The 18436-nt window shown below is 36.6% G+C and overlaps 1 protein-coding gene across 1 annotated transcript; it reads right to left on the reverse strand.

The window, feature by feature from the left end:
* Nucleotides 1-106: 106 nt before the first annotated feature.
* Nucleotides 107-13014, reverse strand: LOC105223093 (uncharacterized). Its single transcript, XM_011200716.4, has 4 exons — nt 12431-13014; nt 2876-3049; nt 2050-2772; nt 107-1079 (listed from the first exon to the last, which is right to left on the reverse strand). The coding sequence occupies exons 1-3, from the start codon at nt 12483-12485 to the stop codon at nt 2546-2548; spliced, it is 456 nt and encodes a 151-aa protein (XP_011199018.2). The 5' UTR covers nt 12486-13014; the 3' UTR covers nt 107-1079; nt 2050-2545.
* Nucleotides 13015-18436: the final 5422 nt, after the last annotated feature.

The following is an 18436-nucleotide window of genomic DNA, read 5'->3' on the forward strand; positions in this document are numbered from 1 at the left end:
AGTTTGTTCCATTAAGTTATTGCATCCCAGTCCTTAAATTGTTTATTAGTAATATACAATTACAATAGTTAAATTTTACTTGTACTTGGGTACAAAGAAAATGCTATTTGTCAAATTTTAATTTACTCTTCATTTATTTCTTCGTTTAAATTTTTATAATTGTAACTATTTTCATTTATAATCGCTTAAAGTTAAGAAAGATCACACGAGAAAATCAAATGCGAAACATTTTCAATTTGAAATGAAATGTTTGCATTTAAACGATTTTCTTGCGTAGCAAAACTATAACTAATTTTTGGTTTCAGCTGTTTGCTTTTGCTTCATTTTAAAAGCAAAAACGAGAACAAAATTATGACTTTACAATACATGTGAATTTAGTACATTATTTTACCTTTATTTTAACAATTAGTTACTTACAACGACTTTACAACGAAAATCGTCCATTGGCACCAAATGTACGCACTGTCTGCCCGCTGTTACCATTTTAATTTTATATATTTGTATGTATATATTTTTTTCATATAAACGATGCAGTTTCAAATGTTTTTCTGTTCTTCTTCTAAAGATTCGCTACAATAATACAATACGGCTTGGTGGATTTACAGTTGGTTAAACATTGCTTTTGTGTGTTGTTTTTGTAAGTGGGTTTGTTTAAATGTTTTTGCTGTTTTATCTATGTATGTGTTTGCTTGTATGTAATAAAATAAGTAATTTATAGTATTGCAATACATAAAGCTTAAAACAAATTTCCAAATTAATTATTTTTAACGGATTCAATTATTTTTGAAAGTGTTTACTTTAAAAAAGCAGCAGAATTCGGTATTTTTTTCGAAGTTATAAAATTTTTGTTTTTCCATAATTAAAAATCTATTACATTAAAGCTTTCTTATATAACGTTTCGCACATTTGTTGCTATTTACTTTGTTTGTTCTAATTGTGCAAAATCTGAACTGCTACTGGATTTTATTATATCAAACGTTTATTTTCATATACATATTATTATTGTTGTTTTATTTGCTAGGAGAGCGCTTAAATTTTATATATGTATGTATGTACTTCGATGAAACTGGGCGCGTTAACTGTAAAGAGGTAAACATTTTATTAACGGTATTAATAGTTGCTAACAACTTTTATACTGATATGTACATACAAACTGATTGATCAAATTTGACCCGGACTGACAAAGCAAACACTTGTTGTTGTCGTTGTTGTTTCGGCAGAATTCTGCCGAGTTGACCGTCCTTCATCGCATAAAAATCTGTGTCCGTTCCGGTAAAGTAGGCCCGACTGTCGTTGGAATGGTACTTATGTATGAATTCTGCACTTGTTATAAGCCTTAGCTGAGGTGGCCTTCAATACCTTCGGCGAATTTTGGTTCTTACTTTCTCGGCTCATTTTTGAAGCGCCATTCGCTAGATTGTTGGACATTTTCCTGAACTTGCGTCTTATCGCCAGTTATGATGCGTCAGATGAATTTAGGGTCCGCAGCTCCGTTATCAAGCATCTCTTTTACGTCCTCTACCGGACGTCGTTTTTCCACACGATTCAGGTATTTGGATACGACTTTAACGTTGACACACTTCACACTAAAACATTAACCAAAATGTGTTGAGACGATCTCTAAGACACTTAGGCTAAGCCGTTTCACAATAGTCGAAGTCTAAGTAGCCGGAGGGACCCGAATTTTTATCCAACCAAGACTTGTAACTCAGCACCATTCCTCGAAACTGCTTCAGGAATATTTTTTGCCGCTACAACAACAACAACTCTTAAGCTAATGGATGTTGAGATCTTTCGAAGTTCCCCTGATGCTCCTACTCGAAGATTTTCAAGCGCAGATTCTTTCTTTAGTCAAATTTTCGATGACTTCACGATTTTCACTTAATGGAGATCAAACTTCTCACAAACAAAAACACGTTTTACCAATCCAGAAAACATCTTTTTCGATGCGGTTTGCGGGCACAATTTTAAATGGATCAGTCCGGGTCAATTTTGATCACTTGGTATATATGTACATTTGTATGGAAATTTGTAAGCATAGATACTGACCTTTAAAACCAATTTCATCAGGTGAGGCGTTTGCTTTTGTTTTTTTTTACTAATTTCTGCTAAGTGACGACAACTCCTCCGCTTTATCTTTGTCCTTACTAACTGTATGTGCGTTTGTGTGTTATTAAAAATTAAATATAGTACTTCAGCGGACGTAAATAATATACATATACATATGTATGTATGTATGTATGTATGTATATGTGTGTGTATGTATGCGGTTAGCATATATTCAAATTATATTTTGTGACGAAATTGTGTAAATAATAAATATGCAGCGCAAGCATTTCAAATAAAGTTTGATGTTAATAAGCTAAATAACAACAACAACAACAACAATACATCACATCATTTTAACCGCAAGAAAAAAAGAAATTAATACAAAAAACACATTTCTGTCTGTCTGTCGGTATGTGTAACAAGCCAAGCTAGTGTTGAGTGAAATATTTGAAAAAATTGTTTTTGTTTTTTGCAAGACTCAAACTAAAATGGCGCTTTAAACCAATGAACGTTTCAGCAGTGATAGCACAGCCCAGCCGCTGGCGGCAGCAGCGGCGAACATCACACCCAAGGACAGGTTGAGCGCACCAGCACCGTTACAATTGTCCTTGTCACAGGAGCAGACCACTTGGCGACCACCAAAGCCGGCGCGCTGGTAACAGTAATTGGTCGATGTTTGATTCAGAAAACCGCAAGAGCGTATGACGCGACTGTCTGGTGGTACTGCAAGTAGCAAAAATTGTACAAAGTGTCAAATTCCATACAATATTTTCAAGTTTTCAACAAATTTTGTTTACCGTTATTTATTATGTTGTCAAGTACTTACAGTTATTTACTGAGAATTCAATGATTTGCGAGATTTTGCGACAGTAGGTCGGTATACCTTTGCCGCGTGTCGAATAATCCTCTTCGCAGTCCTTGAGTAAGTGTTCTGGCGGTATGTCCAGTGCGCAATTGGCATCCTTGTGACTGTTGCATACGTAACATTTGATGGCGGCACCTAGAAATGCAGACAAGTTTTAGGTTATTAGTCTTTGTATATAATGTTGTGTTTGATTACAACTTTGTAGGTCTAGAATTTATTTCCTAACTTAAAAAATAAAAAAAAATATTTTCTGATACCGAAAGAATCAGAGCAAATCAACTCATGGGTAGCTCTAAACCCTCTTAAAATAATTCATGTCCCGCAGGCTTATGTTAGGTTAGGTTATAGTATTAAACTTGCATCGAGGCATCCCACTTGTACGTCTGTGAATGCTGGTATTATGTGATTCCCAAAACTCCTAGATATGGTTCACCCGGCTTTAAAGGCTTACATCGACGAAGCGTAGCACAAATTTGCGAAGATGGATAAAAACAATCCGAACCTTTTTGGCAGGTTCGCAGAAAATGTTTCTATCGAGATGTTTCAACCTCAGTCTAAACGTTGGGAAGAGAGTGTTTGATTGATTTCATCTTCAGAAAGCTTCGGTAATTTGCATTGGACAAAACCCAACCGCATGTGAGCGTAGGTATTAGAACACTTACCGCTTTAAGGGACTACTTGCGGTTCATTTTGGGCCAGAAAGATCTCGCAGCCGCAGAAGCGTTATTTGTTGGTGACGTTTGCCAAGCTAATCGGTGGTTCATAGCTGCAACCCTAGAGTACAAAGGGATAGCGGCCTACTGATTGGTTACCAATCGGTAGAAATCACCTTGACAGGCCTAGTTTAAAGCTCTAATCTATCAAGAAAGAACTTATTTTCGAACTCCCGACTTAAATTTTTGTGGCTTATCGATTTCAAGCGACTCCGAGCGGTTCTCTTCAACTTTAAAGAAGCTAAATCAGTGCTAAAACATTATTTCGTAGGCAATATTTTGTATTATATTAAAGAGAATTCTTTCTTACAACTATTTAATGACACTTACTAGCTCTATCAAGTATCTATAAATTAATACCGGTCATCTAAAAGTGTTAAATTGCAGGCAGCCAAGTGTAAGGAAGAAAGAAAATCAAAGCAACGCTGTGTGCCTAATTTGTTGCCTTAAATAAAGGGTTGTCCTTTCGGTTTACACTACACTCATTTGTATGTATGAAAGTATAAATATGTAAATTTAGATATATTTAAGGATTTAATTCAGACCAGACATCTGTTGAACTTTTGAGATTCTTAGAGATAATCGGAGAGGTTATTAGCGGAAATTTAGGCACAAATAACTGGAAAGGTCGTAAAAGAGGACACTACGCCATAAATTTGAATCTGTTCTAGCGGGACACTGCCTAGGACCAACGCCAAAAATACATCCAGAGATTTGACTTGTCTGCTTCGGATATTCTATGATCCATTTTGTCAAAATAACCGGACTGATACTTGTCAATGATCATCAATCATAAAGTCCAATGACCAAGTAGCTCCTACTTTGGAATAAAAACCTCACTCTCCATTTAAAAAGATCTCGATTGATTTATGGCAAACAGCTGCGCATACTTTATGGCACATCCTCAATATTTGCACCAGCTGCACCTGCACTTTCCACCGAAGGAGTGGCATATTTGCACGCTCACTTCTTGCAGGACGTGCTTGGCAACAGCAAATACCTGCTGGCTACCGCTATGCACTCGCTATAATATGGATTATCTAATTTTAACTTTGTGCACAAAGGCGCTGAAGCGTACACTGGACGCTTTGTGCAACGATACAACAACAAATTGCGCAGAGCTTTAAAAATAGCGGAACTAACGAATAGTGAGCTTATCGGGTGGGTGAAATGTTGCAGTAGAAGTGAGGTTATGTAATTGCATTACAGCGCTAAGAGTGCTACATTGCAGGCTAACGGTACAATACCGGTACATCTTATACAGTTAATTGCACACTCAGACGCCAGCTTGTGCAAATATTGGTAAGCACATTTATTATAAGCAGAAAAGTGGAGACATATCATTAAGGTATGGAATATTTATGTGTATGCGGATAAGGAGGAGGAGGAGAAGAAGAAGAAGAAAGGCTTGTGCGATTGACAAAAGTCGTCCTTATTTCTGTGCGGCGTGCTTATAAGCGCCGAAGTGCACTCAATATGCATTTAAGTGTTTGTTTGTTTTTGTTAAAGATTGGTTAATATGTAGTATGAGCTGCATACATACATATGTACAAATTTACGTTGAAATGATAAATATGTTATCTGCAAAAATGAAACTAAGTATTCCAAATGGACTGTGCTTGGAAGCTGATTTTATTCATACATTTTACTCAGTTGTTGAGTTACTTTTAAGAAATGAGAAGCGTCTTTCTCAATTAGTTTTAATTTCGTCGATTTGGGTGAGTATACATATGTTTATTATTACAAAAAAGTGTACAAGGTATATAGAAATTGTTTGTAATACTCAGAAGAAAACGTTGGAGGCTTTATAAAACAGACATATACACGATCAGCATGATGATTTCAGTCAATTTAGCCATGCCCGTCTGCCCATTTGTCTGCATATACACGAACCTTCAGATCTTGAGATATGGATCAGACACATGTTTTTTTCTCCCCAAGAAGCTACTCATTTGACGGAACCGCCATAGCATATAGCTGTCATTCAATCACATCACATCGCGGCGCGAGAGTCACCTAACCACTGACCAGGCACTGTGCCTGCTTTACTTATATAGACTCAGCTGGCAGCCAGTTTCGCGCCGAATCACATCACATCGCCACGCGAGAGTCACCTAAGCACTGGCCAGGCACTGTGCCTGCTTTACTTATGTAGACCCAGCTGGTCGTCAGCTTTCCACGAGGTCACCTCATGACTTTTAAACAAAATGCTATTGCGAAGTGAGAATCCCCTGAGCTCTTGCCATTCCCGGTACTTGCTTTTCTTATATAGATCGGCTGCCAAGCAGTTATATTATTCACTTTGGACTACTATAGCATAGAGCTGCCATACAAACTAACCCATCCAAATCAAATTCGTGTAATAGCATGATATATTTAATATACGTTTATGAACAAATAAGATATCATTTTGCTGTGCTGTTTTAGAAGCTGTGTCAAAGAAAGATGAGCATTCCTGTATAATTCGAAATATCCCCCTAGAACAGACGATAGCATTTCAAAAGTAGAGACGGCTTTCAAGTTTCAAGAAACAATTTTTTCCAGTTCTTTTGAATTTTTTCTCGACAGTAATTGAACCTCTGCCTTATAGAGTCGTAGTCATGCGCTCAAAACACTTGATTATTACAACTGTCTCATATTTACATGCATATGTATGTATGTGCAACAAATACATATGTATGTCTGTTTGTTCAACTGACAACAATAAACGACACTCGATGCAAATAACTTGCCGCATTCATTGTCAAGGCAAGCCGCGAAGTAATCAGATATCGATATGGAATAAACAAAGTATTGACCAATTGTCAAGAATAAATTCAAATGCAAATAAATGTAAGTAATATGAGTATTTGTTGTTATTACTTATAAGCAAACATTGGTACACACAAAGTAGACTATTAATTTCTTATTGATATGGTTATGTGATTTGCTCTTGCTTTAGACTGATTCAGTTGATTCAGTTATTTAGTGTACTCACAAGCAAGGTACCGTAAATACATTCAATATGAACCGTTATGTGGATTTGAAACCGCAGGGTTGTAGTCTGACAAACGTCAAACTTCATTGTCAAACTCAATGTACTCGTAACCTCAAATGTTAAAAGTTATTATTAACGGTATCAAGAGTTGTATGGTGAAAACAGAATTTAAAAATCATGCTTATCAAAATTTTTTGGAAAAATTGTTCTCAAATTGTAAAATCTCAACAAGGAAGTGATATAAGGTATTACGGACTAAAAATTCATCCAAGTTCCTAGACATTAGCAACCAGAACATTAGGCTGTAATCTAAATCTCAATACTGGACCTAAATAGGTTTACAAATTTAATTAAGAATGTTTATGAATTAGTTAAGTCACGTTCCTTTGATTTATGTTTTTTATGAATATTAAGGAATGTGGAATAAGGAATATTTTTTCTATGAATATGTAGGAAATATAAAAAAAAAAGTTCGTAAGAATGTTGATATATATTAGTTTTTATCGTTGAATACATTTGTTTTTAGATATAGCATTATTAAACTAGCTTTTAAGGAATCAGAAGCAAATGTCTTGTTAAGATCTGTACGAAAATCTTACTCGTCAAGATTCTTTAATGAATTCTTCTTTGACCTCAAAGTGATCATGTCTCGTAGACATTTAGCATTAATAAGTTGTCACTTATGACCTCCATAAGTACATATGTGCATAAATATACATGAATATACAAATATACAAATATATATGTAAAACTCTGTGGAGATTCACTGCAAATCCAAAGTATTTGAAAGAAACAACGAGTCTCGGGCCTTAAGCCACCGCCTGCCAGCTTCATAAAGTGAAAATTAACTAACTAATTGAACTCAATCTCCAAAGCTAGTGATAAAAGTAACAACAACAAAAACAATGTGAAACCCCAAAAAGGTGGAGAAAAATTACGCAATTTAGTGCAATTGCCGCGCGCCGACTGCAAATTTAGTTAATTTTTTGTTGTAAAAATCTGTACAAATTTAATGGGCGCAAGTACATACCTAAATTTCTATGTATGTATATTGAAATGTGCATTCAAGTATAGACTCTCACGTAAACCGCTGCTAGTTCTAACAAATGTTTTAGAAAAGTCACATTGCGCTGGCGTTGTTAGCGTGTTGCAAATTTGTGAATTGCAGAAATTGTATGGAAAACAACAAATTTTGCTGATAATAACATTGTTTTTCCAATGAATATTTCAATTATATTTGTTTATTGCCATTGAAGTGGACAATGTGCTTTTTAGAGCATATAACTAGATGTACGGTGTGTTCCAGGGATGCTGAGAGAGAGAAAAAGAGAGGTAGTCTCAAGGATAGAGAATATTTGACATTCTTTGTCCATTTTTTATAAAATAAATAAATTGTAAAAGATAATATCAGCAGATGATCGAGAAGCAGGTAAAAATAGGATCCTTGGAACTTGAAGCTGCCTCCGCATGCTGAGTGTTTTCCAATAGCGATGATATAATTTCTAAGTGTTGTTTTCGCCATTTTTAATATATGGTCTGCAATTTTTTTATGGTTTTCACTGAAGAACTAAAGCCTTTGGACCACCGTAAGCATCGTGAATTTACGGATGTTACCTTGGAATAACTTGAAAACGACAGCGATTTTTTAAGAAAATCATCTTCTCCGCTAAGGCTCACTTTCAATTGAGTGGTGTGGTAAACAAACAAAACTGTCAATTCTGGTGCGAAGAAAATCCACTAATTATTCTTGAACAGTCATTACATTCACCTAAATTGATGGTTTGGTGTGGTTTTTGGTCTGTCATCATCATGGAATCATCGGTCCGTGCTTCTTTCGAAATGAAGCTGGTGACACGGTTTCGGTCAAAAGAGAGATGCATAGATCGATGATAACCGACTTTTTATGGCCGCAATTGGAAGAAGTTTATCTTGACAACATCTGGTTCCAATAAGACGAGGCTACGTGCCTCACAGCACATGCAACAGCCGAGTTATTGCGAGAAATGTTTGCAGATCCGATTATTTCAAGAAATTGTGACACTGAATGACCTCCAAGAGTTGTGATTTAACACTTTAGAATACTTCTTATGGGGTTATTTGAAGACATTGGTCTTTAGCGATAAACCCGACTCTTTTCAAGCTTTATAAATCAATATTGTACGTGAAGGACTAAAGACGTCAGCGGTGGCTTTGATCTAGCGAAGTAAAGTTTAGCACCAAAAGCGGGTCTTCTTTTTTGCTGATGATTGTAGCAAAATAATTGAGGTCTTGAGGGCTGGGCGAACCTGGAAGGTTGGACAATTTCAGCGGCGTACGCAGAAACAATTTTCAGGGGGGTTTTCGGTTAAAATTTGGTTAAAAAAAGGGATAAGAAGGATAAACATAGTAGTGCTACCAACGTATTCTTCGAGTGACGTTTTGCGGACGAACGGTAAGAAAAGCAAAAAAGGTAAGATGGCGTTCATGACTGTCATCAACTCGCTAACAGAATGACAATTCTCCAAGTAGGAGCAACGATCTCATTGTAGTACAATTAAAGTACGGTTCGAATCAAAAAGAGAGCGTTAATTTGCCTATCAGCGCTAGCGCGTAAATTTATTCATTTGACACGAGACGCAAATGAAATGAAAGTCTCGCTTTTTAAACCCCTTCTTCCTAAAACCGTTCTTTGCGTACCTCCCTAGTGGATTTCATAAAATGTTATCGCTTACTTAAGTGACTAAACGTTTTGTAAATACCGGATTTTACTAAAGTTTCAAAAAAACTCACTAAATTGTACTCGAAATAAAGAAACAGGAATCGATCGCTATTTCAGAGATGTATGATTAGAAAAATAGAAACATAACTAAAAGACCTACTTTGAAATTTAAAACCTAGATTTTTAAATTTCTGCTGACTTTAAAATATTATATCTAAATATAAATAAATATGAAATTTGTTGCCCTTATCGTCGATCATACTCAGTGCTCTGCTGTGAACTGCAATTTAATTGCTGCCTTCAATTACAGTAATTGTTTATAGGAGCCTGAATTGATTACACAGAACACATACATTTACGCAAACATATACATATGTATTTAATACGTTATGATGGCTTGTCATTCCCTGATTGGCGTCACTCTCACTTGTGTTACATTCTTAGAAACTATCATCACGTGACAATGTTTTTGAGACCGTCTGAGCCATATAAATCAACTTCGTGACTGACATTCAGTTATAAACAAAAATTACATACATATACTATAAGTTTTTTAATGATAGTAAGCTATGAACTGGAGTATTTCTCTTAACATACTGTATCACTTAATATTAATGTAGATTTTTAATAAAAAAAAAATCGGAAAAATCGTTAATAAAATGCCCATTAAAAAATAAATATTCAGTTCAATCCAAAATGATTAATTTTTATTCCATAAAGCTCCTCAAAACTGCTTTGATTTGCCTCCATCGTTTTCGCCTTAATGTTTCCTGCAGGCAATTTTACTTGTACGTGCATATCTATGAAAGTGTGAGTGAAACTATATTATCCTTTTAGCAGAACTTTCAACGAACAAAGCAGCAAGTTAAGTAAGTTGTGCTTGTTTCTTCTAATGTAGAACAATAGCTGAGAAGCGAGTAAGTTGCGGGAATGCATTAAAGAATTTTAGACCACAAAAAGCTTATGGAATGCTAATGGACGGAGAGGTAGAAGTATGTCAATAAAATTTTTATGTTTTTTCTCCACTGTCACAAATTTTAGTTTAACTTAAGTTTAACTTAGTTTTACTATATTTATGTTAAGACATTATTAGAAAATAAATTCCTCCTGCCTTTCCATCTTTCATATTTAAACTTATGCCATATAAACATGTATTTATAGTATATCCGTGAACCCTTAAGAATACTCGTATAACAAAAATAGTACGATTGTTATTAATATTAGAGCACAATACAGTTACACCATAAGTCGCAGCGCAAAACCTCAATCTTCACTATCTAGGAGTATTTATCTATGTAATATACACTTTCTTATTGATCCGAAGGTTTTTATCAAATTTTTCTTTTCTTAGATAAGGAAGTGATTTTTAGGTATTTTTTCGGTAATAATAATAAATAATAATCATATTATTATTATTCTGTCAATTAAGCTTTTTCTGTGGACCAGGCCTCTTTCTCAAAATTCAGTTTTATAGAAGTAAGTAAGTAGGATTCGTAACTAAGCAACGTTTCTTTATATGTATGTGTGTTCAGTTTGTGAAACTCTCCAAGATACTTTTTGTTTTGGTATGGTCTGTATGCCGAAAGCTTTATAGGTCCATGATTGAGGATGGGGCCCAACAGTTTTGCGACTTTTTGGTTAACAAATTTAATAAACAAATATCGTAATGAATGATTCCGAGATTAGTGTTAAGATGATGTTTTACACCTGGTCGTTTTATTTGCATGCTTTAGGCTACCTTTTGCGGAGATTCGTCAAATCAATGGTCTATAGATACTCCACGCATTATTGGCAAAACAGCTTTTATGCACATCTAGGGATCTATGGAGAGTGAAGTGAATATATAACTTCTCCTTTCAAATTCCTCATCTACTATTCCTAAAGGTTGGGTGTTCTCTCTCTGTTATCGCTAATGAGAACCTGTGGACGAAGTGCATAGGCGGTATATCTTTCTATCCGTACACAAAAAATTTGGTTGTCTCCCTATCGACCAGGTGGATGCTGGCAGTCGCAACACCAGAATCGGGTGCGTTGGCCTAATATGCCAACCATCTTAAACCACATGTTTATAGAGAGCATTAGCAGAAACTTGTGGACTATTAGAGCCATAATATTGCTGATGAAAAAATATTGAACTTTAATAGGTAATATTTTTGATCTATAACGTAAATAAATCCAAAATCGGCCAAATAAATGACCAACAAAAAATTGTCTAAAGTATTAAATATTTATTATAATTTATATTATATATAGAGTTCAGCCACAGGATGTCTGTTGTATGATACCGTCGGTTCTGTAATGAACCTAGGCCATGTAGTGATATTATAAACAGTATGAGAACATACATATGTACATAAATCATATGAGTATATAAATAAGTAGTTAATGTATATATGAAACATGAGAACAATAACAGGGGGGGTGGGGGTGTTTGTGACAACAAAATATGTGCATGACACGCAACGAAATGTCACAAGCGCCAATTGTAGGGCAAATAATACAAATGAGTAAACTGCAATATGAAATTTGAGCTTACTTTTGAGGGGGAGAGGTGGAGGAGGACATGGTTTCATTAGAAAACAGGGCGTTTGTGAAGAGGACGCATTTTTTCCTTTTTGAGCGCGAGCCGAAGAGAATAAGGAAATAAAGGGAAATAAGTTAAGATAAGTTGAGTGCAGTTGAGGCGAGACCAAGAGGAGCAAGCAAAGTGTTGGCGCAGCAAGGAAGAGAGTAAATTATTTAATCTGCTTTGAGAATGTGTACACACAGCTTTTACGTTGCTTGACGCAGCACAAGTATATATTGAATGTATGTATGTATATACTATATATAGCAAGTTTGCTTATTATGTGCTTGACTGAAGTAAACGGGGTTTCAAGAAAATTATTTCGCAAAAATATAATTTTTTATTTACGAAAATTTATATTTTCTACATTTTGAGGCGTGCAAAGTTTATTTTAAATTAAGCATATCCTTCCACTCTCGTTTGTGGCACTGCTTTGGGGCACGAAAACGTTGTACAACTCAGCATTATGTAACTTTCGCGCTCGTACATACACACACACACACACATGCATACACAACGACTATGGGTTGTATAATATCCAGTATCGCGGCCATTGACTTACCCTGCTGTACGGCCAATAGAATCACCAAAACGCTAGCGAGGATTGTTGACTGCATTTCAAATTTGATTTTATATAATTTCCTCTAAGTGCAACAACAACAATACGTAATTAATTAATATTCGAAAGAAATTCTACTTTGTGAACAGTAAAAATTTCTATATGTCTACACTGCTTTGCGCGCTCACCACTGTGCCATCAACGGTTAATCAATAAATTTGGCAGTAATTTTTGCACCGTTATATTCTTATCAAAATTTTCGAAGAAAAAAAAATTATTATATTTTTTTTCTCAATTTTCAATTTAATATTCTTGGTATACCACCAAATCTAACTCAGACCGACACTATCAACCAAAAGTTGCGAATGAGTGGCGCGTTCGGCGTTCGTAGCACGCGTTCGAGGTAAAGCGCGATGCGAAATGAATGTGTACTATGCGTCGAAGAACAGTGGAGCCGTCGAGCCGAGTCGCGTCGCGTTGAGTCGATTCGAGTTGAGTTTTATTTAGTTTAGTTGAGTTCGCTGTGTAACGAGCCCGGAGTGCGGTTTAAATGGCGACGGCAGTCTTGTAGTAGCGCACACCCCCAGAAATTGGGGTAAGAATACGAAATAATTGGATGGAAGAAGCAGCGCCAACATACAATCGCCCGCTGAGTTACGCGGTTGCACAAAGAAAACGTAGCACTGTTGTTGTGATTTAGAAAATCAACGACTGCCACATACTCTCAGTCTCTTCGTCTGCGTTGTTAAAGTTTATATCAGTTCGGCCCAGCAGACGGGTTGCTTGGCGTTACACTAACAAGCACAAGTGATAAAATAATGCAAGCATCTATAATAAGCAGCGCAACAACACAGCAATGTGCCGCGCTCAGTCGTCTTCGTCGTCATCGTTTGCGCTCAACAACTTTATCTCGGGGGTTGTAAAGCGCCAAGTGGAGCTTTGGGGAGCGCAAAGCTCGCGCCTTATGTTCTTGCCTCGTTTTTACTCTCTCTCTCTCTCTCTCTAGTGTGTATATCCAAGTGGAGCATTTGACTTCGCCGTTTGCCGCCACACTTTCTGCTATGGCAATACAAAATCTGAGTCATTGGTTCAAGAGGTTATTGGAGTATCCTGGCGTGGCAAGTGCTGGCTTGTGCGCGGATTTGTAGGCGCCTGCTCGAGTATGGGTTGTGCTAGTTAGTCGGCTAGTTGTTTGACTGACTGGTTGTTGTCGCAGCTGATTATTAGTTATATGAAACCCATTTCGTTGACAGGCTATGCTGTGTGTTTTGTGCAGTGATTTCCTTCAATGTTAAGCCTTGTAGGTGGTCAATGGCAATAGAAAAGGAAACAAAATCGTTTTCGAAATGAGTGGAGGGCAACTATAATTGTTACTTGATAGTTTTGACACAATGCAGGCTTGCTTTGTTTGTCTTCGAGAACTGTTATTCTAATATTTAGGAAAATTGGATTTAATCCCGTAAGCGTTGGCTACGCCAATAAAAAAGAAGGAAAATTGGTCCACAGGGAGATTGACTTTACTGTTTTAGATCGCTTTAAAGTTGTCAATAACAGAAATCTCAATTCGGCTTTTGGCATTTCTTTTCGAGGAATTCTTAAGACGGGGTTTCGACAAAATTTAAAGATACTATTTGCCTAACGAAACTTTCAAACCATAAGAGAGCGGAAGAAAGTAAGCAAGGGCGGCTGTCATTGGGTCAGAACCCGATGAAAATTAACATGAAAAACAATATGAGATTAAAAGCCAATCGTAAGGCGCTGTGTATTAGAATACGATCTGTAGTACTAACCTCCAGTGCTTGTTCGAAAAGTCTTCGGCTCTGTCGAGACATCGTGGATATTTCTGCCACGGAAAGTCACTTAAGTACTCCATTGTCCTTTCGCAGGCGGGATAAGGCTTGTAGAGCCTTCCATTTGAGAGATAACATTAAGGTGCACGAAACATGTGGACGGACAGGCTAGTTCTCAGTTTGATCCATAAACGAGATTTCGGCATTCTACTTGCTAAATGAACTTCGTCGTTGGGATCACCGCCGGAACCTAACCTATGTTGTTCGAGTATACTATAGACTGTACTTCAAGTGGGTGTTGAGTAAATATGGAATCACAAAGTTTCAATAAATCGAGTGATTCAAAATCGGAAACTTTGAAGAAGTGTAACTTTCGGTTAATTAAAATACATAAATATACATATATCACTTGTGTTATATATGTATACGTGTTAGTAGAACCCATAAATATATTTTTCGAATCAAAATGTCTGATGGACTTTTTGAGAAGAGGTTCGTAGATAGGAAATGGTGTATTTTGTAATTCAAAAGCAATTTCAGTTAATGTGCCCAGAAAATACATTTTTTAAAGCCAGTTTCATATTCCAAACTTTCTCTGAACATGCATGAGAACACGATGCGCTTATTGTTTCATATCCGCCGTGGTCTTCTCCAAATATTTACCGTTATCTAATTGTTTATCTTATATATAAAAACATTTACATTAAATCATTACTTTTCTCTCTTCTTTAATATGTCTACCAGTTAGTCATAATTAGTAATTTCATATGAAAACTAGTTTCGTTAAACTCTTAATGGTTGCATAGTCAACTCAATTCTTTGTTGCTATTCATTAATAATTCTTTTTATTACACATTCCTCCACTTACAAATGTACTCAAACACATATGTACATATGTATGTAGTATTTTTTCCAAGTCAGTTAATTCAATTTGCGATAACTGCTTCTTTTGTCAACGCGATCATCAGATATAATCTGACATCAGCTACACGCGACGTGTGCGAAACGGACGCCATTGGATCCAAGTAACCGCCACTTTCAGGCGGATCAGTTTACTGCGGTCTTGACCAGCGTAAACTAGAGCGAGAAGGTAGTCTGGTCGAAAAACCAGCGACACTGCGACTAATTAAACTTAATAGTGCGCTTCCTGATCGGTGACAAAGAACCGAACCAAATAAAAGAATTAACCGACTTTGAATACGGAGAATTAAAAGAATGTTTTAAGTGCGAATAGTGACATGATAATGAGGAGGTCGGTTAATGCATGTATATTGTAATCAGCATAGTACTCGAAATTGAATTGATTTTTAGGTAAACAATAAAATAGATATTGTTTTTTTGTTTCAAATAAGGTTAGAATAGGTACGGTGTGGTAGGAGTCACCAGTTAGAGCCTTTGGGATAGAACTTACGATAGGGATCGTGTTTGAAGATAGGTACATGCACAGGGATAGTTCATGGACTTAAATATTCATAAATGTCATTGTCTAACCTGGTTCAAGATCTCAGCTTGTCACCTAGTGGCAAGAATTTCATTCATGAATTTATCTCTTATGATTTGAAATTTTAAGAAAAAGAAGTAATTTCTTTTCTCCTCACAAAAACTAATGAGATTAAATTCTCTGGATCAATTTATACTACTTGGATAGTATCAGTCCCGGTAGAGGTTCGTTCGCTAAACCAAGCTCCTTATGGTTAGGACTGGCGAAATTATCAGTAATGTAGTAGGGCGACCTTTCCTATTATCTAAAATCCAAAAACAGTTGGCTGATGTATAAATATCTGGGCAGTTCGGTAACTGGAACAGATTAACATCCCCTTTATAGAATTTTCAGATCTGCGACCACAGTAGTATTTAACGAACTTTTTTTTACTTCTAACCTCTGCTAACATTGAAGAAAGCAGTACAAGTTCTGCTGTTTGTAAGCGATGATTGTTTGTTAAGTCCTGGTTTCAAGTTTTAGGGAGTCTTTAGTTGGGAAATCTAGCAAATAGCAAGCTATGGAGTACCTGTTCATGTTTCCATGGTTTTACATTTTGCCTTGGTCCTAGCGTGGACCAGTGTGCATTACTCACGATCTTAAGGCACTCGAAATTCGCTTCTAAATTCACCTGTATCCACCGGTTACATTCTTTTACGAACTCTGATTTATTCGCTCAGTGTTTACTAGTTCCATTAAATTTTGTTTTACTTTTATTTTTATTTCATTTGTCAAATGTGTCGCATTATAATTTTTTGAGGCTATTGTACTGACATCCCATACAAATATATAGTCAAAGGTATGTGTGTTTCTTTGTCGCCGTACAAAAGGCCGATCTACGCGTACAACTGTCCGCCCATTATCTGTCTGTCCAGCTGTGAATTCGCGATCGTTTCAAACTGCACTGTGAATCTTGTGTGTTTTGTTGTTGTTGATGGACTCACTAATCAGTGTAGTTCGTCGCCACTTATTGCTGTCGCTTTTGTTGCAGCAATTCATGATTTGCTGCGTTGACTATCCAACAGGCCGTATGTGGACCGTGCGGGTGGACAGGGCTCTATTTGTACCCTCAATTGATGTCATTACCACTTTCATTTATTTAATTTGCTTACATACATACATGCATATACATACTTTTTCGTTGGTTTGTTCAGTGATTTTTTTTTATAAATGTATTTACATATGCTTCTAGCTATGCATCTGAGGTTTATGCGATTATGTTGCGATGATTTGTATGAGCGTTAGTGTTTTTTCAACTCTAATGCTTTTTAAGTAATATTTGTTTTTGGTTCTATGGTTATTTAAATCGAATATAATTTTATGATGGAAATTTTCGTTTATTTTTAGCCCGTAATTTTGCATGAGAACATGTATGTACGTACATTGAATGTCAGATTTGGGATAAGCAAATTTATTTACATTCTTCTTCTTTACTGGCGTAGACATCGTTAAAACCGAGTTAACAATAGCGCGCCAGTCGTTTCTTCTTTTCGTTATTTGGCCCCATTTCGAGATACAAAGTACAGCCAGTTCTTTCTCTACCTGTTCTCTCCAACAAAGTGGAGGTCTTCCTATTCCTCTGCGGCCACCGGCGGGTACTGCGTCGAATACTCTCAGAGCTGGAGCGTTTTCATCCATGCGGAGAGTATGACCTAGCCTGGGCAAGCTCTTTCTCCTAATTCGCTAAACTATGCCAATGTCGCCTTATATGTATCTCGGACAGCTCGTCATTCCTTCGACCTAAAATCTTCCGCAAAAACTTTTCCCGAACACTCCTAAAGGTGATTCATTGTCCATGCCTCCGCACCATACTGCAGGACGGGAATAATGACTTTACTTTTCAATTGTCTACTCAGTCCAAAGTAGCACCTGTTGGCCAAGCTAGGCGAAATTATTTACGACTTCAAAGTTATGACTTTCAACAGTGATGTGTGAGTCAAGTCGCGAGTGCGATGCCTGTTTGTTTGATGACAGGATATATTTCGTTTTGCCCTCGTTCACAACCAGACCCATACGCTTCACTTCCTATAGTCTGGAGAAAGCTGCATCATCCATCTCGCATTGATTTCTTCAACAATAGATTGAAGAAGTCACACGATAGGTAGTGTCCTTGTCTGAAACATCGCTTGGTATCGCACAGATCGAAGTGTTTCTTCTCAATCCGGACGGAGCTTTTTGGTGTTGCTCAGCGTCAGCTTACTCAACCACATTAGCTTTGCCGGGCTACTAAGTTCAGACATAGTGGCATAAAAGCTGTTTCTTTTCGTGCTGTCGAAGGCGGCTTTTCCAAGATATTGGCGCTTGGTGCAAATCTGGTCGATAGTAGATTTTCCAGGTTTAAAGCCATACTGATAAGGTTCAATCAGTTTGTTGACGGTGGGCTTCAGTCTTTCACACATCTTGCAAGAAGCTGATGCATGCACCTCGTCAGTTCTTTGCCACCGTATTTGAATAGTTCGGCCGGTAGGCAATCGGCTTCTGCCACTTTGTTGTTCTTCAGACGGGTAATTGCTATTCGAAACCCATCATACTTTGCAATTTTCTACTAAATTGTACTGAACAAAACTTCTCTTACATTGATATTTGGTGCTTGTCTTTGATTCTTTAAACCTTTGATAGTAACCAATCGATGAAAAACTTGTATAAAAATATAAATTAGGACAATCAAAATGGCGGTTTTACGACTTTAATGTGATATCCAAATACTCTCTTGAGATTGGATACAATATTTTTGGCAAG

Source organism: Bactrocera dorsalis, chromosome 1, assembly GCF_023373825.1.
Source record: "Bactrocera dorsalis isolate Fly_Bdor chromosome 1, ASM2337382v1, whole genome shotgun sequence".
Lineage (NCBI taxonomy): Eukaryota > Metazoa > Arthropoda > Insecta > Diptera > Tephritidae > Bactrocera > Bactrocera dorsalis.

Coding starts and splice junctions, on each gene's coding strand:
- LOC105223093 (XM_011200716.4), bottom strand. CDS start 12,485: ATGCAGTCAACAATCCTCGCTAGCGTTTTGGTGATTCTATTGGCCGTA. Junction 3,050..12,430: donor TCTATTGGCCGTACAGCAGG/GTAAGTCAATGG, acceptor CTGCATTTCTAG/GTGCCGCCATCAAATGTTAC. Junction 2,773..2,875: donor TGAATTCTCAGTAAATAACT/GTAAGTACTTGA, acceptor TGCTACTTGCAG/TACCACCAGACAGTCGCGTC.